The 19,753-nt window shown below is 46.9% G+C and overlaps 1 protein-coding gene across 1 annotated transcript; it reads left to right on the plus strand.

The window, feature by feature from the left end:
* The first annotated feature begins 12,239 nt into the window (after positions 1-12,239).
* LOC124689292 (probable cinnamyl alcohol dehydrogenase 5) lies at positions 12,240-16,334 on the plus strand. Its single transcript, XM_047222850.1, has 4 exons — positions 12,240-12,455; positions 14,994-15,621; positions 15,723-15,876; positions 15,972-16,334. Exons 1-4 carry the CDS (start codon positions 12,343-12,345, stop codon positions 16,187-16,189), a joined length of 1,113 nt encoding a protein of 370 aa, XP_047078806.1. The 5' UTR covers positions 12,240-12,342; the 3' UTR covers positions 16,190-16,334.
* Positions 16,335-19,753: the final 3,419 nt, after the last annotated feature.

A 19,753-nucleotide genomic window follows, 5' to 3' on the forward strand; every position in this document is an offset into this window, starting at 1 on the left:
TCAAGATATACTCAACCAAATGAAATTCTAATTGGACAATCAAAGGAGTCACATACCAAGGAGTAAATATGCCAAATTTCGAGACGAAATGCGGGCTGAGCAAGGAGATCGAGAAATCGCGAGTTCTTGAGCAGAAACACGAGTGAGAGGAAACTTGGTGTCGAGCTTTTTCGGGAGAGAGAAGAGTGTGGGAGGAAGAGATGCATGAAAGTGGGGCAAGGGGTGGCCCACACACTGGTGGCGCGCCCCCCTTGCTGGCGCGCCGGCTTTGTGGGGTGGCACCCCAGGGTGCCCACGGGTCATCCCCTGGTGCTCCCAGGTGCACTCGTCGAAAAAATAGGACCAACGGTGTAATTTTTGTGAATTTTTAGAGAACTTTGAAAAATGCACATTTGCGGGTATTAAAGTTTAGTTATTCGCTTGGGAAATTGTTTTGAAATCTCTAATTAACTAAAGAACTTTGCAAAACAAAAGTGCTACGGCAAGTAGAACAGAAGTGGAGGAAGAAAAGAGATGTTTGTTTACCTCCTCTATGCATACAAAATAGTATTTGTTAACAAGGTTGATCAAGTCTTGCCACCAAATAAATTTTACATAGCATAAGAAGAAATAAACCTCAAATCAATCATGTTACCTTGAATTGTATTGATATGGATCCAATCATAAGAGTTTGATATTCTTCTTTAGGCTCATATATTGGACAATCAATAGTTCCCACTTTGATAGTTCTCACATTAGAAATTGTATTAACTCCACACGCTTTCTCAATCCTCTTGGGAAAATAAACGGTATGCTCCCTATCATCAACATTGAAAGTAACCTTTCCTTTATTGCAATCAATAACAGCCCCTGCGGTGTTAAGAAAAGGTCTCCCAAGAATAATAGACATATTATCATCTTCGAGGCATTTCCAACACAACAAAATCGGTTAATATCAAGCGAGTTATTAGTAACTTGAACAGGAACATCCTCACATATACCAACGGGAATAGCGAGTAGATTTATCAGCCATTTGCAAAGATATATCGAGTAGGTATCAACTTATCTAAGTAAAGTCTCTTATAAAGAGAAAAAGGCATAACACTAACACCGGCTCCCAAGTCACATAGAGCAGTTTTAACATAATTATTCTTAATAGAACAAGGAATAGTAGGTACACTAGGTCGCCCAACTTCTTTGGAACTTTGCCATTGAAAGAGTAATTAGCAAGCATAGTGGAAATTTCCTCATTGGGGATTTTCCTTTGGTTAGTAACAATATCTTTCATATACTTTGAATAAGGAGGCAATTTAATAGCATCAGTCAAAGGGATTTGCAAGAATAAAGGTTTCATCCAATCACAAAATTTATTATAGTGTTCTTCTTCCTTTGATTTTAGTTTCTTAGCAGGAAAAGGCATTTGCTTTTGCACCCAAGGTTCCCTTTCATTACCATGTTTCTTAGCAATAAAATCTTCTTTAGTATACTTTTTTATTTTTATCTTGCTTTTCATGTTCATCTTCAACTTCTTCTTTATCAGAAACATCATTCTTATCATTACCATTATTATTATCATGTTCATTACCACTTTCAGTTTCAGCATCAGAAATAGAAATACTATTAGGATCATTAACTGGTTCAGAGGATTCTACAACATTTTTATGTTTCTTCTTCTTTTTCTTAGAAGGAGCACTAGATTCAATGCGTTGAGAATCTTGTTCAATTCTTTTGGGATGCCCTTCAGGATATAGAGGATCCTGGGTAGAGACACCACCTCTAGTTGTTACTTCATAAACATGTTTCTCTTTAGAATTATTTTTTAATAAGTCATTCTGCACTCTAGTAAGCTGATCAATTTGAGTTTGAACCATTTGAAAATGTTTAACAAGCATCTTAACATCATTGGAGGTTCTCTCCACAATATCATCTAAATTGCTAATAGCTTGAGAATTTTCCATTAGATGATTCTCTACTCTCATATTAAAATTTTCTTGCTTAACAATATAATTATCAAACTCATCTAAGCATTGCGCAGGAGGTTTTGAATACGGAATATCTTCCCTAGTAAAGCGCTGAAGGGAGTTTACCTCAATCATGGATGAAGGGGGAATTATCTCACATATATCTTCTATGGGAGGTAGATTCTTCACATCTTCAGATTTAATACCTTTCTCCTTGAGAGACTTCTTGGCTTCCCTCATATCTTCATCATTCAATTTAATTAAACCCCTCTTCTTCGATATTGGCGTTGGAATTGGTTCAGGCGTAGTCCAATCATCATGATTCCGGCCTATTTTAGCCAATAATTCTTCGACTTCGTCCGGAGTTCTTTTCTGAAAACACAACCAGACACAACTATCCAAATATGCCCTAGACTCAATGGTTAGTCCACTATAAAATATATCAAGTAGATCATTCTTTTCTAAATCATGTCCAGGTCGAGCTCGATAAGAGAACAAAATCTTGCCCAAGCCTCAGGCAATTTCTCTTCATCTCCCTGGTCAAATCTATAAATTTTCTGTAAAGCAACATGTTGAACACTAGCAGAAAAGTATTTTCGAAAGAAAACATCACGCAAATCAGTTGGACTTTTAATAGAACCAGGAGGCAAATTATTATACCAAGTTTTAGCATCATCCTTTAATGAGAAAGGAAAAATTTTAGCGACAAAATAAGTACGCATCTTGACATCATCAGAAAACAAGCTACTCATAGAAGAAAGTTCAATCATGTGTTCTACAACACTTTCTTTTTCAGTACCACAAAAGGGTGCTTTCTCTACAATAGCTATATGAGATAGATCAAGAGAAAAATCATAATATTTATCCTTAATGCATATAGGAGATGTGGCAAATTTAGGATCAGGAGATAACTTATGTCTAACAGTATATTGTGTGAGAAACTTTTTAATTTTGCTTGCATCAGCGAGTAGCATTGCATCTATTAATAAAATCATCATTAAGCTCCACATAATCTTCATCAGGATCATCACTAGAATAATCAAGTTCAGGTGAATTAACAGGTGTAGTAGCATTAGGAGTTTCAGCATTTTCAATTTGTCTAGACCTAGCAATTGTAGCATCTAGAAAGGATCCCAACGAACCACTATCATCAAGCACAGCAGAAGCATCATCAATATTATAAGAATTTTCAGATTCAGCGAAGTACCGACAAGTGAAGCATGTGGTGGTGAAACAAGTTTATCAATCACGGATGGTGAATCAAGAGCAGCGAGAGGTACTCGGAGTTGTACCTTTTCTTGTAGTGGATGGTAATATGGCGACTTTAGGATCGCGAGTTTTACCCATGATGGAGAATTTGCAGCGAACAATATCAATCCAAGTGAACTTCCAAATAAAGCTATGCTCCCCGGCAACGGCGCAGAAAACGGTCTTGATAACCCACAAGTATAGGGGATCGCAGCAGTCTTCGCGGGTAGTAAAACCCAATTTATTGATTCGACACAAGGGGAGACAAAGAATACTTGAAAGCCTTAACGAGTGGAGTTGTCAATTCAGCTGCACACTGGAAACAGACTTGCTCGCAAGAGTTTATCGAGTAGTAACAGCTTTATAGCGATAGCGATAGTGAAATAACAGCGACAGAGTAACGAGAGACAACGGTAGTGATTATAGTAAACAACATGATTAAAATATCGTAGGCACGGGGACGGATAACGGGCGTTGCATGGATGAGTGAAACTCATGTAACAATCAAGCAGGGCATTTGCGGATAATAATAAAACGGTGTCTAAGTACAAAGCAATCAATAGGCATGTGTTCCAATTATAGTCGTACGTGCTCGCAATGAGAAACTTGCACAACATCTTTTGTCCTACCAGCCGGTGGCAGCCAGGCCTCAAGGGAATCTCTCGGATATTAAGGTACTCCTTTTAATAGAGTACCGGAGCAAAGAATTAACACTCCGTGAACACATGTGATCCTCACATCACTACCATCCCCTCCGGTTGTCCCGATTTCGTCACTTCGGGGCCATTGGTTCCGGACGACGACATGTGTATACAACTTGCAGGTAAGACCATAAACAATGAATATCATGATGAAATAATAACATGTTCAGATCTGAGATCATGGCACTCGGGCCCTAGTGACAAGCATTAAGCATAACAAGTTGCAACAATATCATCAAAGTACCAATTACGGACACTAGGCACTATGCCCTAACAATCTTACACTATTACATGACCAATCTCATCCAATCCCTACCATCCCCTTCAGCCTACAGCGGGGGAATTACTCACACATGGATGGGGGAAACATGGCTGGTTGATGAAGAGGCGTCGGTGGTGATGGTGGCGATGATCTCCTCCAATTCCCCGTCCCGGCGGAGTGCCAGAACGGAGACTTCTGGCTCCCGAGACGGAGTTTCGCGATGTGGCGGCGTTCTGGAGGGTTTCTGGCGACTTCGACTTCTCTCCGTGCGTTTTTAGGTCGAAGGCGATAAGTAGTCCGAAGGAGGGTGTCGGGGGCCGACCGAGGCCGCCACACACTAGGGCCGCGCGGGCCCCTCCTGGGCCGCGCCGGCCTAGTGTGTGGGGCCCTCGGGCCCCCACCTGGCTTGTCCTTCTGGCTCCGCCAATATTCTGGGAAAATAGGACCTTCTGCATAAATTCCGAGGATTTTCCTGAAAGTTGGATTTCTGCACAAAAACGAGACACCAGAACAGTTCTGCTGAAAACAGCGTTAGTCCGCGTTAGTTGCATCCAAAATACACAAATTAGAGGCAAAACAATAGCAAAAGTGTTCGGGAAAGTAGATACGTTTTGGACGTATCACCCAACATGAGTCTTGGTATCCCCTTGCATGTTAGTGAGAAAAGAATCCAAACCCACAATCTCACGCTTAATGGTGAGACTAGTGACATCATCAATAGATAAAGCATTAGTTGAAGATGTGAGTTTGGAAGGGGATTCTACCTCCGAGGATACCTTTTCCATGAGGCAATGGGCGTTGTTGGTGACGAGGTTCTCATTAGGAGAGTCGAAGAGGGAGATAGAGGGAGTGGTAATGGCGATGGCGGCCACTCCCTCTCCTTCCTTGTTGGAGCTCTTGTCCTCATGCTCCTCATCCTCATCGGAGGAGTACTCTTCACGAATGATAAAGGCTCTTGGCTTCTTGGTGAAGGAGACCTTGTCGTCATCGGGCTTGGAGGAGAACTTGGAGAATCCTTTGGAGAGAGACTTGAACTTTTCCTTGCGGACAAGCCTTCCACCATTATCTTCTCTTCTCTCATAGATACAATCCGCAACAAAATGACTCTTGTCAACGCAATTGTAGCATGTTCTCCCCTTTGCCCCTCCCTTGGACTCTTGGAGAAGTTTCTTGGAGAATCACGTGATCTTCTTGGTCTTGTTCCTCGGGACTTGTTTCCCTCCCAAAATTTCTTGGCGGCGAGAGCCATGTGCTCATGATAGTTGGTCTTGAGATCATCCGGACCCCACTCAATGGGATCCTCATTGCTTTCACTAGCTTCATGCACCTTCATCTTCAATGCGAGATTAGGCTTGCGGGTGTTGTGAGCGCGAGCAACAAGATCCTCTGCATTCTTCTTGGAGATGTCCAAAGCGATGACTTCGCTAAGGACTTCATCGGATGTCATAGCACGGAAGGAGGTGTTTTGGCGGATGGCCGTCAACTTCACTTCATCATAAGGAAGGAGAGCGTTGTAGAACTTTCGCTTGATCCAATGGTCATCCACAAATGTTGCTCCAAGATCTTGCATTTGTACGGCAAGAGCGATGAGGCGTCGTTACATTTCTTCGGGGGTCTCTCCTTCATTCATGACGAAGTTGTCGGCCATGTTGTTCACTTCATCGAAACGAGAGCTTTGGATGCTCTCATTTCCGAGGAAGAGCTTGTCGAGTTTATCCCATGCTTCCTTGGCGGTCTTGAGCGAGCGGATATGAGCGCGATCCTTGGGCATGACGGCCATGTGGATCATGTTGATGGCGGTGGCGTTGAGTTGGTCATCCACCACTTCTCTTCTTGTCAAGCTCGTTGGGTCTCGTGGTGAATATCCCTCCTCAATGATGCGCCAAAGCTCGGTAGATGCGCTGCGCACATGAGAACGCATTAAGAATTGCAATTTTCAAAGCTATTTGATTCAAGTAACGGTGGTGAACCATGCGGCAAGATATGTGGCATAGGTATTGGAACATTTATGGTGTAATCACTTGGTGGTGGCACCGCATGATTACCCCCTAGACGTTCCGCAACCGGTGTCTCATCCTTCCCCTTTGTTGAAGTGCCGGTCTCCCCAAGTCCTTCCTTTTGTGGATCTTTTGTCGATTGCGCGACAAAATCAACAAGAGGAAATTGACTAACTTTTGGTGGGGGATCCTCGGCACTTTCCTTAGGATCTTCGATAGGGGTTGGCTTTTGAGCAACCAACTCCATCATCATTGCCTTCATTTGGCTAACGATGGATGACTCCAATTTCTTGAGGTCATCCAACATAGTCGTTGTGCTATCGATGGGAGATGATGGAGCAGGTGGCTCAAGGGAAGGTGACCCATTCACAACCTTCTCTTGTTCGGCCATTTCTTAGGCAGTAAAGCCCGAGCAAGAAAACCTTGCTCTGATACCAATTGAATGGATCGTAGCGAACAAGAGGGGGGGGGGGGTGAATGGACTACACAAATTTTATGTCTTTTTCAGTTTTTAGCAAAGCGGAAGGTAAAGGTGATTGCTTTAGTGGTGGAGATGTTCCTAGTATGATCCTAGGCAAGTTCAACAAATAAAGGAAACAAGCATGATAGTAAGAGTAAGGAGCGGGACAACCGGATGGCGCGGAGATGAGGCGAGGTTTGTTTCCCACAGTTCCCCTCACAAAAGAGAGTACGTCTACGTTGAGGAGGTGCTAGCCTCACACAAGAGGCTAGGCGGCCACACCACGAAGGAAGGCCTCACCTTCATCCTCGAGAGAGCTCCATGAAGGGGCTCCCCATTCTCCACTATGGCACCGGTCGAGGCGGTGGTTCCTTCACAAGGTTGGGGCGAGTTCCACAACACTAGGAGGCTCCCAACAACCTATGGGGCTAGCACAACACCAAGATAGCCTCCATAGGTGCACTTATTCCAAGATCCCACCATAGGAACCCTAACTCCAAGATCCACTAAGGACTAGCACGAATTGGTGAAATCTCTCTTGGTAGAACTATAGATCGGGGCCTCCTCCACCACTCCTCAAAATTTGGGCACGATTGGTTGGATGGTTAGGGAGATCCTCAAGGTTTAAGCTCAGCAACAATGGAAGAGAGAGAGAGAGAGAGAGAGAGAGAGGAGAGATAAAATCGTGTTGGGGAAGAAGGGCCCTTTAAATAGGCCCTCCCGAATCCAACCGTTACTTGCAGTTTTTGCCTAAGCGGTACTACCGCTTTGATAAGCGGTACTACCGCTCTGGATTCGAAATCCCACATAACTTATCCACGTGGACACATAGCGGTACTACCGCTCGCGGTACCGCTCGATGTACCGCAATGGTCTCCAGAGCTTACTGGATCCCAAGCGGTACCAGAGCGGTACGGCCGTAACTTCCGTTACGGTACTTAAGCGGTACCTTAGGCGGTACTACCGCTCTCAAGCGGTACTACCGCTCAAGGTACCGTAAAGGTACCATAACTTGTTTTGTGGGACAAACTCAGCGCAAAACACCAGAGCGGTACCGTGGGGTGGTACCAGTAGGGGTAGCGGTACTACCGCTACTGGTACCGGTAGTACCGGCCTGACAAAAACTGCTTTCTCCTCTTTTCCTCTCCAACCATGTCACCTCGCGATACACACACAAAACCAGAAAACCTATAAGCCACGCTTCAGTCCTCCGATCTTGACGTATCCAGCGAGGTCACCGTGCACTTGCAAATCTAACAAAGATACTCTTTGCACACGGTGAGATTGTTCAAGTGTTGTCATCAAACACACAAAACCCGGGGTTTAGACTTTGCTCTTTCAGACTTCACCTTTCTTCGGACATTGGTTGCTGACTTTAGAGCTTTCAATGTGATCGTCAACTATTTGGGTTTGGCATCCACGATGCACACCAACCTAAACAAGTATTCGACCCATTTGATTCACTGCTCTGAGGAGGAGGCGATTTTGGTGGATCATGTGCTCCGGTGCCCGATGCAGGCTTTCCCACTTTGTTACCTTGGGTTGCCACTCGGCCTTTGGAAGCCAACTACGGCGCAGCTCCAATACTTGTTGGACAGCGTGGCAAAACCACCTCCCAACTTAGCAAGTGTCCCTTCCTGAACCGGGCTGGCCGCCTAGAACTAGATGCTCGATAAGATCATCTTCCCCTTCCCATGGGAAGGAAGGAAGGACATGCACGGTGGACACTACTTGATGGCATGTGATATAGTATGTATTTCCAAAGAGCTTGGAGGGATCAACACCCCTAAACTATGAGTTATGAATGTTTCCCTTAGGGATAGATGGTTGTGGCTTCTGAGATTAGACGCCTCAAAGCCGTGGAAGGATTTCAACATTCAGGTCCCATAGGTGATGCAATAGATGTTCGATGCAGCCGCATCTTCCACTGTAGGTTACGGGGCCTCCGCCTTCTTCTGGGCGGAGTGGTGCCTGCGTGGTGTCACATACTCCGTTTGCATCGTTCCTGGAGAGAGTTGTTAGATCACATATGGTGCGTGATGGCCTCACTAGTGGATGGCTAGGCGGCATCACCCCTAACCTCGGCGCGCAAGCCATAGCCAAGCTGATGGACGTTGCCGAGTGGATGGAGGGTTTCAAACTCATATAGGGCATGGAGGACAGTTTATTGTGGAACTGGGAGACGGGCATGCATAGTCTATTCCGCTATTTGCTGCTATCGCGGTTAATTTGGAGGAACTATGGAGATGGCCGGAGCGATGGAGATCTGGCACTCCCGGGCACCACCAAAGTGTAGGTTATTCCTTTGGCTGGCAGCGCCAAACAGATGTTGGATTGCTAATATGCATAGTTGACGGGGTTACCACACCCGTCGACGAGCCCTTTCTCTGACCAGCAGGATGAGTCCATTGACTACCCGCTACTGGGTTGCTCCCTTGCCCATGAGGTGTGGTCCACTTGTGTTCATTGGTGGGATTGAGAAGACAAGGTGTCGATGGCGGAGTCTCACCTAGTGGATCGGCTACACATATGGTGTGGCGGTAGAGACGTGATCCACGAGTTGTGGACACTCATTGCCCCGGTTTCTTGTTGATTGTGGTTACTGGTTACATCGCGAGGATGTTGTCTTGGAGGGAGCGACTTCTTCTGCAGAAGTGGTCCTCGGCAAGATCTCTATCGAGGCGGAGATGTGGAGGGTGGCCAAGTTGTTTAGCGTTAGTGGAAGGGTGGAGGATGCGATAGTTGTCATTTTAGCCATAGGCTGTCCTTGTGGCAGTGTGGATGCGGACTAGACGCTTGTGTTGATCGGGATATAACTCGCCTGCTTGCCCTTCTTCTATGAAACCAATAGTCTTCATGACATATCCTTGAAAATTTTACATAGTAAGGCACACCTATCCGATACTACCTCCATCCCAAAGCTTAACGCTTATATTATTTTTAAAAAGTCAAACTACATCAAGTTTGAATAAGTTTTACTAAAAATCATTAACATGCAAAATGAAAAATTATATTATTAAATAGATAATGAAATATATTTTCGTATGATATCTACAAAATATTATATTTGCTAATAGATTATTCTAAGTTTAACTTTTCAATAAGAATATAAGGCTTAAGTTTTGGGTTGGAGGTAGTATATGAGTATACATAGGTAGGAAGTGTGGGGTATATGTTTCCATACCCAATTCCTGTAGTTCCGTGTTCCTGTGCCAAAATACATGAAAGACAATGCGTGTGGTGTTTTATAGCGCGAGCAACATATGTAGGTTGTTTCTAGAATAAAAATAAAGAAAACATTTTGAAGTTTCCTTAAAAATATGTGAAGAAATCCTGATGTAGGCAATGATGTATTCTATAAATGTGCCAAATATGAAATACCCTAGTTCTAGGCTATGCAAAGGTGACAAAACTATGGATCCGAAGTAGTAGCCAATGCAAAATTTGAAACCTCGAAAATTTGTTACTCTGGATTTTTTTTTTCATTTTTTGTGGCCCAAAAAGTAAAGTGTTTGTAGTTGAGACTTTACACGATTGGTAGAGTGCATCATAACGTACGTGTATGATATTTGTCAGAATTTTGTAGAACCTTAAAATATTATTTTATTTTTCTAAAGAAAGGAGGTACATATAGTCCGAGCTACCTCGCTTGTGCTTTTCGATAAAACAGTCTGTTAGGCCATCTCGAACAGAGCGACCCAAATTGGCGCGCCCGCGAGTCCGGTTTTGACCGTTTGGGTGGTCGGGCGCTGTTCGCGTGTCCGTTTGGGTCGCACGCTGCGCCTAACGCGGCGATCGAAAAAACTGCCACGTGGCTCGTCTTCCCAGGGTGGTCCTGCGCCATGGCAGGCCTCGACGGGACAACAATGGCGGGCGGGAGAATGCGTAGCCTGCAGACCATGTGGGTGAAGCTCTCCCTCGCCACCCACGTTAGGTTCATGGGGACGCCGCAGGAGGAGCGGCATGACGCGCGATGGGTCGCCGACGATGAGGCGATCCGCGTCGCGGCCGAGGGGGGGTAGGGGGAGACCGCCGAGGAGGAGGCGGACGCCGTCCACCACCGCGAGATGGCGAGCTCAATGCTGCCATCGAGGAGCGTTTCGCTGAGCTCACGCGCGAGAGCAGGGGGACGAGGCCTCCGTCGGTCGCTGCCGTTTGGGCGACCTTATCGGCGGAAGAACGAGATCATTGCCCAGGAGGCTGCCCGCCGCCTCCTCCATATGCCCTCGCCCGACCGGCGTGCCCACGAGGCGGGTGTGGAGACGGAACTAGGCCGTCAAGAGCGCCAGCTTCGCCAGCTGGGGACCAAGGAGGCCCGGGACGCCAGCCTCGTCCGCCTCGAGGCACGGGAAGCTGTGGAACGCGCCGTCGCGCACGAGCACGAGTTGAGCGGCAAGTGGACCATCACGCTGGAGGAGGCCGAGCGAGCCCGCGCCCTCGCAGCGAGGAAGGATTGGAGGAGGGCGGCTACGTAGGAACGCTGGAGGAAGGCCGCCGCCGGGCCACCCAGCTGGTAAGCTGAAGTGGAATCCTCACGCATAGAGGCCACCGGTGTCGAGTGAAATCTACTGCCGCGGCGGCGAGTCGGCGGTGAGTCCTGGATAGCTAGGCTAGGACTAGGTAGTATTAAGAAAAATGTAATCTATTTGATTGTAATGCAAAATGTAATTATCACGTGGGCGGGCTAGGGGGAGGACAAGGGGAGAATGCTAGCGGCCAGCGCTCGGCATCCGCGGCCACTCAAACTAGACGCCGATTTGAGCCGGTTTTGGATCATTCCGAACGCAGCGGTCATCCATTTTTGGAATACGTTCGCACGCTAGGTCACGATTTTATCGGGTTCGACCTATCCTGAAACGCCAGCGCGGGATGGATCTCCGTGTTACACACCACACATGCATAGCCCTTTTTGGTCGCATGAAAAGGGAAAAACAGATACGGCATCGCACAAACAGCCGTGTGCTAGTGAATTGAATCACACACACCACACACGCCAGGTGCGTGTAGCCGGAGAATGCATGTTTCGTGTCCTGGAGGGCGATGCACTTTACGGTTGGCACGGTCCACACCGGGCCTGACGGGCGGCCGGCGGCGGGCGCCACTGTTCACACTTCCACGGCGGCCGCTTGGCGCGGTTACTAGAACCGCCGCGTAAGTTGCCGGCACCGGTAGATCGAGATTCGAGCAGGATCGCGCGCAGACGCTGACGCCATCGCTCTCCCAGCCGTGTTCTTGGGGCAAAAGATACGGAAGATCAATAACCTGTTACAGTCCGTACATACATGGTCAGTTTATTGGCTTGGAAAGGAGAAAAAAGATTAGCTAGCTAGCTAGCTAGCCGTGCATCACACCACAAGCGTCTGTGTGTGTGTGTGGGCACGGTCCACACTGACAGAGCAACGGGCACGGTTCAGACACACAGACGGTAATTCGTAATCGTACTCGTACGCAGCGCTAGCCACAACAAGTCCAGAACCTTCCCGTCGCATATCGATCCGTCTCGGCCCCGTTCGGCTCGATTGAATCGCGCGCGGACGCCTGACTCTGACGGAGGCCCGCCCGGCAGCAAGGCGCGGGCCGGCTATAAAAGGCGCGCCCTGGCCGGGACTCTCCCTTGCCCCTTCATCGCCTCCAACGTCTTCCCTTAACCGGCCGCACCTACGCTGCAGCACCACCACGCACAGGCACATCACCGGCCCTAAGGTGGTTGAAGGAATACGCCGGAGACGGCCGGATGGCACCCACGGCAGCGGAGCAGACGGAGCACCACCACCACACGAGGAAGGCGGTGGGTCTGGCGGCGCGCGACGACGCCGGCCACCTCTCCCCGCTCGCCATCACCCGGAGGTACGTAACAGCGCTCCTCTCCTCCTCTCCTAGCCCAGCCCCTACGTAGATTTTCTTTTGACCACCTGCGCCGCGCGCCTCACAAAGGCTGCGCCGCCGCCGGCCGCCTGTACGGCCGGTGCTCGCAAGCTAGATTCCCAGCCCCCTGCTATCGTTATTCGTACGTACGCACCCGGCCGGCCCCTTGTTGCCTGCATGCTTCCGTTATGTTGGGATATTTTATCCTCCACTAAATCGTCGTCTAGCTACCTAGCCCTCATCGTACCTCCAAATCCAGCCTGCCGGATCTCCTCTGACCACCGGGATCCTCCCGTATCTTCAACGTCACGCCCCTACACTTCCTGCTTGTCTTGGAGATTTACACACACACACACGCCACTTACCAGGAGTATCTTCCTAGATATAGCATGTGAATCTCTCTACTAGTACTAGTACTGTTTGTCGAACAAATTAACATTGACAACAGTGTTTTTGTTGGGGGCAGCGGAATCTTTGACGCCTCTTGTTGCCTCTCAAGACATGTCACCCTCACAAGTTAGTGTGCCAGCTGGTAGTAGTACTACGTACGATGCTCCCTCCATCCGTAATTATTGTATCTTTTAGCTCTCTCTTTTTCTCATAAAGTCAAACCTTTTAAATCTGACCAGATATCCACTAAAAATTTAGCAGACATGCAATATATCAAAGCACTAGTACTCCCTCTGTTTAAAATTACCTGGGTTTATTCAAACAAAGTCAAACTCCGTAAAATTCAATTAAATATTTAGAAAAAACTATCAGCACCTGTAGTATAAAATTATGCTCCCTCTGTTTGTGAAAAAGCTAAGAAACTTTTTCGAGATACGGATAAAATCTTTGGCTAAAACATGTCTATATACCTTTGTATCTAGATAAAGTTGGAAAGCTTTTTTAGAAACAGAAAACGTATGTGTTTGACACTATGAATGTTGAGTATTTTTCCTCTAATCTTGATCAAATTTTACAAATTTTGGCTTGAATAGAGGGACCATTATTAGTATGAAACTACATAAATTTGTAAAATACTCAACATAATTTACGATGGGTCAGTGATAGCACTAACTTAGCTTTTCATAAATGCCACTGCTTTTCAATAGAGCATGAAGCAGGACAAATTTATTCGTGTGACTTGAATAGAGGGAGCAGTGTTCTGGTTCAACTCACCCTGCATGTGTGTCTTCATCCCTTTTGCTCTTCCTATCTGTGGTGTCAATTGAGTGTCCCACGTGCATGTGGGCCAAACTTGAACCTAGAAATTGACATGCTCCCACTGCCCGGCGCGGAGTATCTTTGTGCTTTGTTACCCTTATTGTTGCTACGTACTACAGTGTTTAGATTGGAACTTCATAATCATAAGAACTTAGTTTCCTACAAATTTTTGCTAACCAATATAATGAGCAATCAAACTTCTATATCTGTGACAAATAACTAATCCATTATAGTTACAGTTTAGATGCAGACGCCAGTGTTTCTTCCCCTTTTCGGAAAAAAAAACTATTCCATAATAAGTGTCAGAATTTTTTTTTTTGAGAAACACAGTACAAACGCAGGCGCTCATATACACGCGCATACACTCACCCCCTATGAACGCACACACACACCCTACCCCTATGAGCACCTCCAGAAGACTGAGTCGGCGAATTGGATCTTGAAATTGACGAAGTCACCACAGGCGCCTCGTTATCGACGGGAACGTCGCCTCCCACTGAATGAATATTCCGCCTTTATGAGACACACAGATGTTAAACCTGGGGTTTGAACTCTGGTGGGCTGGGGGTACAACCACCCTCCTAACCACCCAACCTCAGGTTGGTTCTCAAAGTGTCAGAAATTTAATAAAGGGGTACTACGACTTTGAGTTAAAAAGTGTCAAAAATTCACAAAGAAAGTAGTACAAATTTAAACTGAGATTGCGACACTTATTAGGATCGGAGAGAGTACGTAGCAAAGTACTACTCCATCCATCCTAAAACAGGTGATTTAACTTTGTCTAGATACGGATATAAAGTTGAGATACATCCGTATCTAAAAAATAATAACGCACTTATTTTAGAGGAAGGAGGGAGTATTTCAACCTTGGTTTTAAACGGAATCTACAAAGGGAATACATGGATTGTACAAGTGGGCTGACCGTGTCCATTATGTACTCGTACTTTGCAGTTGGAAAGCAAAGGCTAGTGTAGTTTGTAGGTGGTTCTAGGCTTCTAGCTGTTTCATGGCGTTATCACAGCCGTGCCAGTGTGCTCAGGGCCGTACATAAGTTGCTTGGTGTATGTGTCGATCTAGGATTTGCCGTCTTACAATTTTGCTTTGTAAAGAGATGTGAACTTCTCTGTCGAGTAAACTGAAATTGTCTGAGTAAATATAACTCGGCAGATTATGTTTATCGTTTGCATGCGTAACAGGCTACACAAATTGCTCGAGTCAGCAGCGAGTTGAGCTCACAACGAATCCATTAGCAAAAATAGTAGCACATCGTTTCTTTTTTCATGACGTTTCTGTTTCTTCCTAACTTTTCAGGAGCACCGGAGACGACGATGTGGTGATAAAGATTTTGTACTGCGGAATCTGCCACTCTGACCTGCACGCCCTGAAGAACGACTGGAAGAACTCAAGGTACCCGATGATCCCCGGGCACGAGATCGCCGGCGAGGTCACGGAGGTGGGCAAGAACGTGAGCAAGTTCAAGGCCGGCGACCGCGTGGGCGTCGGGTGCATGGTGAACTCGTGCCGGTCGTGCGAGAGCTGCGACAAGGGCTTCGAGAACCACTGCCCCGGCATGATCCTCACCTACAACTCGGTCGACGTCGACGGCACCGTCACCTACGGCGGCTACTCCAGCATGGTGGTGGTGCACGAGCGGTTCGTGGTCCGGTTCCCCGACGCCATGCCGCTGGACAAGGGCGCGCCGCTGCTGTGCGCCGGCATCACCGTGTACAGCCCCATGAAGTACCACGGGCTCAACGTTCCCGGGCTTCACCTCGGCGTGCTGGGGCTGGGCGGGCTGGGCCACGTTGCGGTCAAGTTCGGCAAGGCCTTCGGAATGAAAGTGACGGTGATCAGCTCGTCGCCGGGGAAGAAGGAGGAGGCCCTGGGGCGGCTGGGCGCCGACGCGTTCATCGTCAGCAAGGACGCCGACGAGATGAAGGTAGGCGGACTCGCTGGTTCAGGTTACTTCCCCTGTCCGGTGCAGAAGAAAGAGGAACTTGAGGGTTCATGTTGTTTTGCTTTGGTGTGATGTCTTTGCAGGCTGCGATGAGCACCATGGATGGCATCATAAACACGGTGTCTGCAAACATCCCCCTGACCCCTCTCTTCGGGCTGCTCAAGCCCAACGGCAAGATGATCATGGTCGGCCTCCCCGAGAAGCCCATCGAGATTCCTCCCTTCGTTCTAGTTGCCAGTAAGTCTTAGGATCTCTTGCAATAAGGAGAAATCTTGCACTGATCGATCACAGAAATGAGATAGCATCCTGATGAACATTGTACGTGTGTGCAGTGAATAAGACTCTGGCCGGGAGCATCATCGGCGGCATGAGCGACACGCAGGAGATGCTGGACCTCGCGGCGAAGCACGGCGTGACCGCCGACATCGAGGTGGTCAGCGCGGAGTATGTGAACACGGCCTTGGAGCGCCTTGCCAAGAACGACGTCAGGTATCGCTTCGTCATCGACATCGGCAACACCCTCGACAAGGCTGCGGCCACCACCGAGTGAACGTACTCAGCACTGCTTACGATCTACGTTGGTCCACTGTTAGTGCTCCGTAGTAAACAATAAACGATATAAACTCTTGTCATCTGGTGCATTGGTGTAGACATGGTTGTTTGCGAGGAAACTGAGTTGAAGGATGGATGGATAAGTCTGCTTCTTGTCGTGTTAATGGATTACGTACCTCTCAGCCATGATGGCCATTGTTGGTGCTCCGTAGCTTGTGGCCGACTCGTTCAAATCTCAAGGACGCCTTCTTTGCGGAGCTTGTGGCCGCTAAACCAACAAATGGAACAAGATGGTTAGTTAATGACGATTTCAACCAAATTTATCGTGCTAGAGATAAAAATAGAGCCAACTTCAACCGTAGTCGAATTGTGAGATTCCGCAACGCGCTAAACACTTGTGACCTCAAGGAGATACATCTTCAAACCGCAAATTCACATGGAGCAACGAACGACATGATCCTACTATGAGCAAGCTTGATGCCTTATTTTGCAATGAAGATTGGGATGTCACTTTCTCCAACCACATATTACACGCCCTCTCATCGTCATTATCCGATCATTGCCCTCTCCTTCTTGCAAATGAAAGTGGCCCTAAAAAGCCAAAATCCTTCCGCTTCGAAAACTTTTGGATAAAAATGCCGGGATTTGCGGAGGTTGTCAATGGAGCTTGGAATGATAATACCAATCATGTCGAACCGTGTCAACGCCTTTTTCACAAACTAAAGAACACCGGGAAAAATTTGAGGAAGTGGAGCAAAGGGCTTTTCTCCAAAGCTAAGGTTGAGCTTCAAATGGCGTTGGAGGTCATCCTCCAACTTGATATGGCGCAAGAAAATAGATTTCTCTCCAATGAAGAAAGAGAGCTTAGATCAAGATTGAAGAAGAGAGTCATATGGTTGGCGGCCCTAAAGAGATCAAGAAAGAGACAAGCCTCAAGGATAACAACGTTAAAAGAGAGGGATGCGAACACTACATTTTTCCATCTACGTGTCAATGCACGAAGACGGAAGAATCACATTCTACGCCTCAAGCACAATAATGGGTGGGTCATGGAGGATAACCAAAAGAAGAGCATCATACACAACCACTTCAAAAACATAATCAAAAGGGGCCCTCCGCGATCTAAAAACTTCAATTGGACAACGATTCTTCCACACAGTGTGACTTATCACTCTTTAGTGGGGAGTTCACAGAGGAGGAAGTCAAAGCCGCGGTGGATGGGACCGCTTGTGATAAAGCCCCAGGCCCGGATGGCTTTACGGGGGCTTTTCTTAAAGCTTGTTGGGGCACAATAAAGGATGATGTCATGGCGGTGGTCAACCAATTTTCGAGCTTGCGCACCAATCACCTTCATTGTCTCAACTCCGCTAACATTGCTCTCATTCCAGAGCGGAGGAGATCACCGACTTCCGCCCAATAAGCCTCATTCATGCCATAGCAAAATTAATATCCAAGATGTTGGCCACTCGTCTTGCACCCTACATGAATATGCTTATCTCAAATGCCCAAAGTGCCTTTATTAAGAAAAGGAGTATCCATGACAACTTCTAGTATGTTCGGAACTTGGCAAGGAAACTACATAGGTCCAAGACGCCAACGCTTCTATTCAAGCTTGACATCAAAAAAGCTTTTGACTCGGTTAGATGGGACTACTTGATGGATTTTCTCAAACACTTGGTGACATAGGCATACCCAATGGGCCTGCCGAATATGGTACCCGGGGTTTACTGAAGGCCCATCACCCGAAGAATAAGAAGATTCGGAAGCCCAAGATACTATTAAGGAAAGCTAGAGTTGTAATAGGAGTCATCGTTTGTAATCTCGCGGGATGGGTTGGAAACCCTCCCGAACTCTGTAAACTTGTGTGTTACGAATCCCTCGGCTCCGCCTCCTATATAAGGGGGAGTCGAGGGACAAAGAGAGGATCGAATTTACTGTCAACACAACCCTAGTTTTATATTCGTCGAGTACTTTTCGGCTGAAACCTTCGAGATCTACTTGCCCTCTACATCTAACTAAACCCTAGTCTACAATCCGTAGGCATTGACAAGTTAATCCCTTGTCAATTGGCGCCGTCTGTGGGATCTAGAGGGGACAAGGAGCTGATCTCGATGCACGTTCAAGATCGTCGACTTCATCAGTAGCAAGCAACATCATGGATAGAGGTAAACAGATCGAAACTGGTCTCGTTGATTTTGTTCCTCACCCGCCCTCCCGTTTGGATGCATATGCGTATCTGGAGGAGCCCATGAAGATGACGTTTGGAAAGTTCCACTTCCGCGTCGAGAAAGAAGGAGCGTATCGTTTCGAAGTTCCGATCTCATCGGGATTATCGGCGGTTGGTCCTGACTTCTCAAACTCAGCATCATCCATCGAGTCAAGCGACGAGAAAACTTCGTCGCCACATTTCATCGGCAGCAGGGCAAGCGAAAAACTCGCCAAGATCTTCAGCGACATGTCCTTCGAGTCATCTGCGGACTCCTATATAAGCGATGATTCGAGCGACACCGACAGCTTCGACCTCATCGACAAATCCATCTCTATTGGGAAGGTCTTCACCAATCTCCATGATGGTGTCACCAAACCAAGAAAAGTGAAAACTCCAAAATATCATCAAGTCTATGCCATTGGAGAAGCAAGTCGCGATCAAGAGGAAACATCAGAGGCTTTCGACGATTTGGGAAACCCCTATGTCGACCCCTCAGATCTAAGGAGAGGTTTGGGCACTAAATATGTCGGGCCCACACCATGTGTTAGAGTTCAACTTCCACAAGCAGCATGGGATAGAGCTGCGAAAGCTTTGGATGGCTCTGAACCAATGGAGACAACTGCTACGGTCGAAGAACTGCAAGCTTATCAATATAGACTCGCCCGAGCTGGAAGAGAATTGGAAAAACAGACAGCTGCTTTGAACAGAAGAAAGGAGGCAGCTGATGTCTACGTTCCCCCTCCTTTCCTGTAGACAGTGTTGGGCCTCCAAGTGCAGAGGTTTGTAGAACAGCAGCAAGTTTCCCTTAAGTGGATACCCAAGGTTTATCGAACTCAGGGAGGAAGAGGTCAAAGATATCCCTCTCATGCAACCACTGCAACCACAAAGCAAGAAGTCTCTTGTGTCCCCAACACACCAAATAGGTGCACTAGTTCGGCGAAGAGATAGTGAAATACAGGTGGTATAAATAAGTATGAGCAGTAGCAACGGTGCCAGAAAAGTGCTTGGCGTGTAGTTGATGGTGGTGGTATTGCAGCAGTAGTAACGCAGTAAAACAGTAAACAAGCAGTAGTAATGTAGCAGTAGTAACACAGCAGTAGTAACGCAGCAGTAGTAAACAAGTAGTAGTAACTCAGCAGTATTTAGGAACAAGGCCTAGGGATTACACTTTCACTAGTGGACACTCTCAACATTGATCACATAACAGAATAGATAAATGCATACTCTACACTTTTGTTGGATGATGAACACATTGCGTAGGATTACACGAACCCTCAATGCCGGAGTTAACAAGCTCCACAATAATGCTCATGTTTAAGTAACCTTTAGTGTAAGATAGATCAACGCTACTAA

This window comes from Lolium rigidum, chromosome 1, assembly GCF_022539505.1.
Source record: "Lolium rigidum isolate FL_2022 chromosome 1, APGP_CSIRO_Lrig_0.1, whole genome shotgun sequence".
Classification (NCBI taxonomy): domain Eukaryota; kingdom Viridiplantae; phylum Streptophyta; class Magnoliopsida; order Poales; family Poaceae; genus Lolium; species Lolium rigidum.

Coding starts and splice junctions, on each gene's coding strand:
- LOC124689292 (XM_047222850.1), top strand. CDS start 12,343: ATGGCACCCACGGCAGCGGAGCAGACGGAGCACCACCACCACACGAGG. Junction 12,456..14,993: donor CCGCTCGCCATCACCCGGAG/GTACGTAACAGC, acceptor CTAACTTTTCAG/GAGCACCGGAGACGACGATG. Junction 15,877..15,971: donor TCCCTTCGTTCTAGTTGCCA/GTAAGTCTTAGG, acceptor ACGTGTGTGCAG/TGAATAAGACTCTGGCCGGG.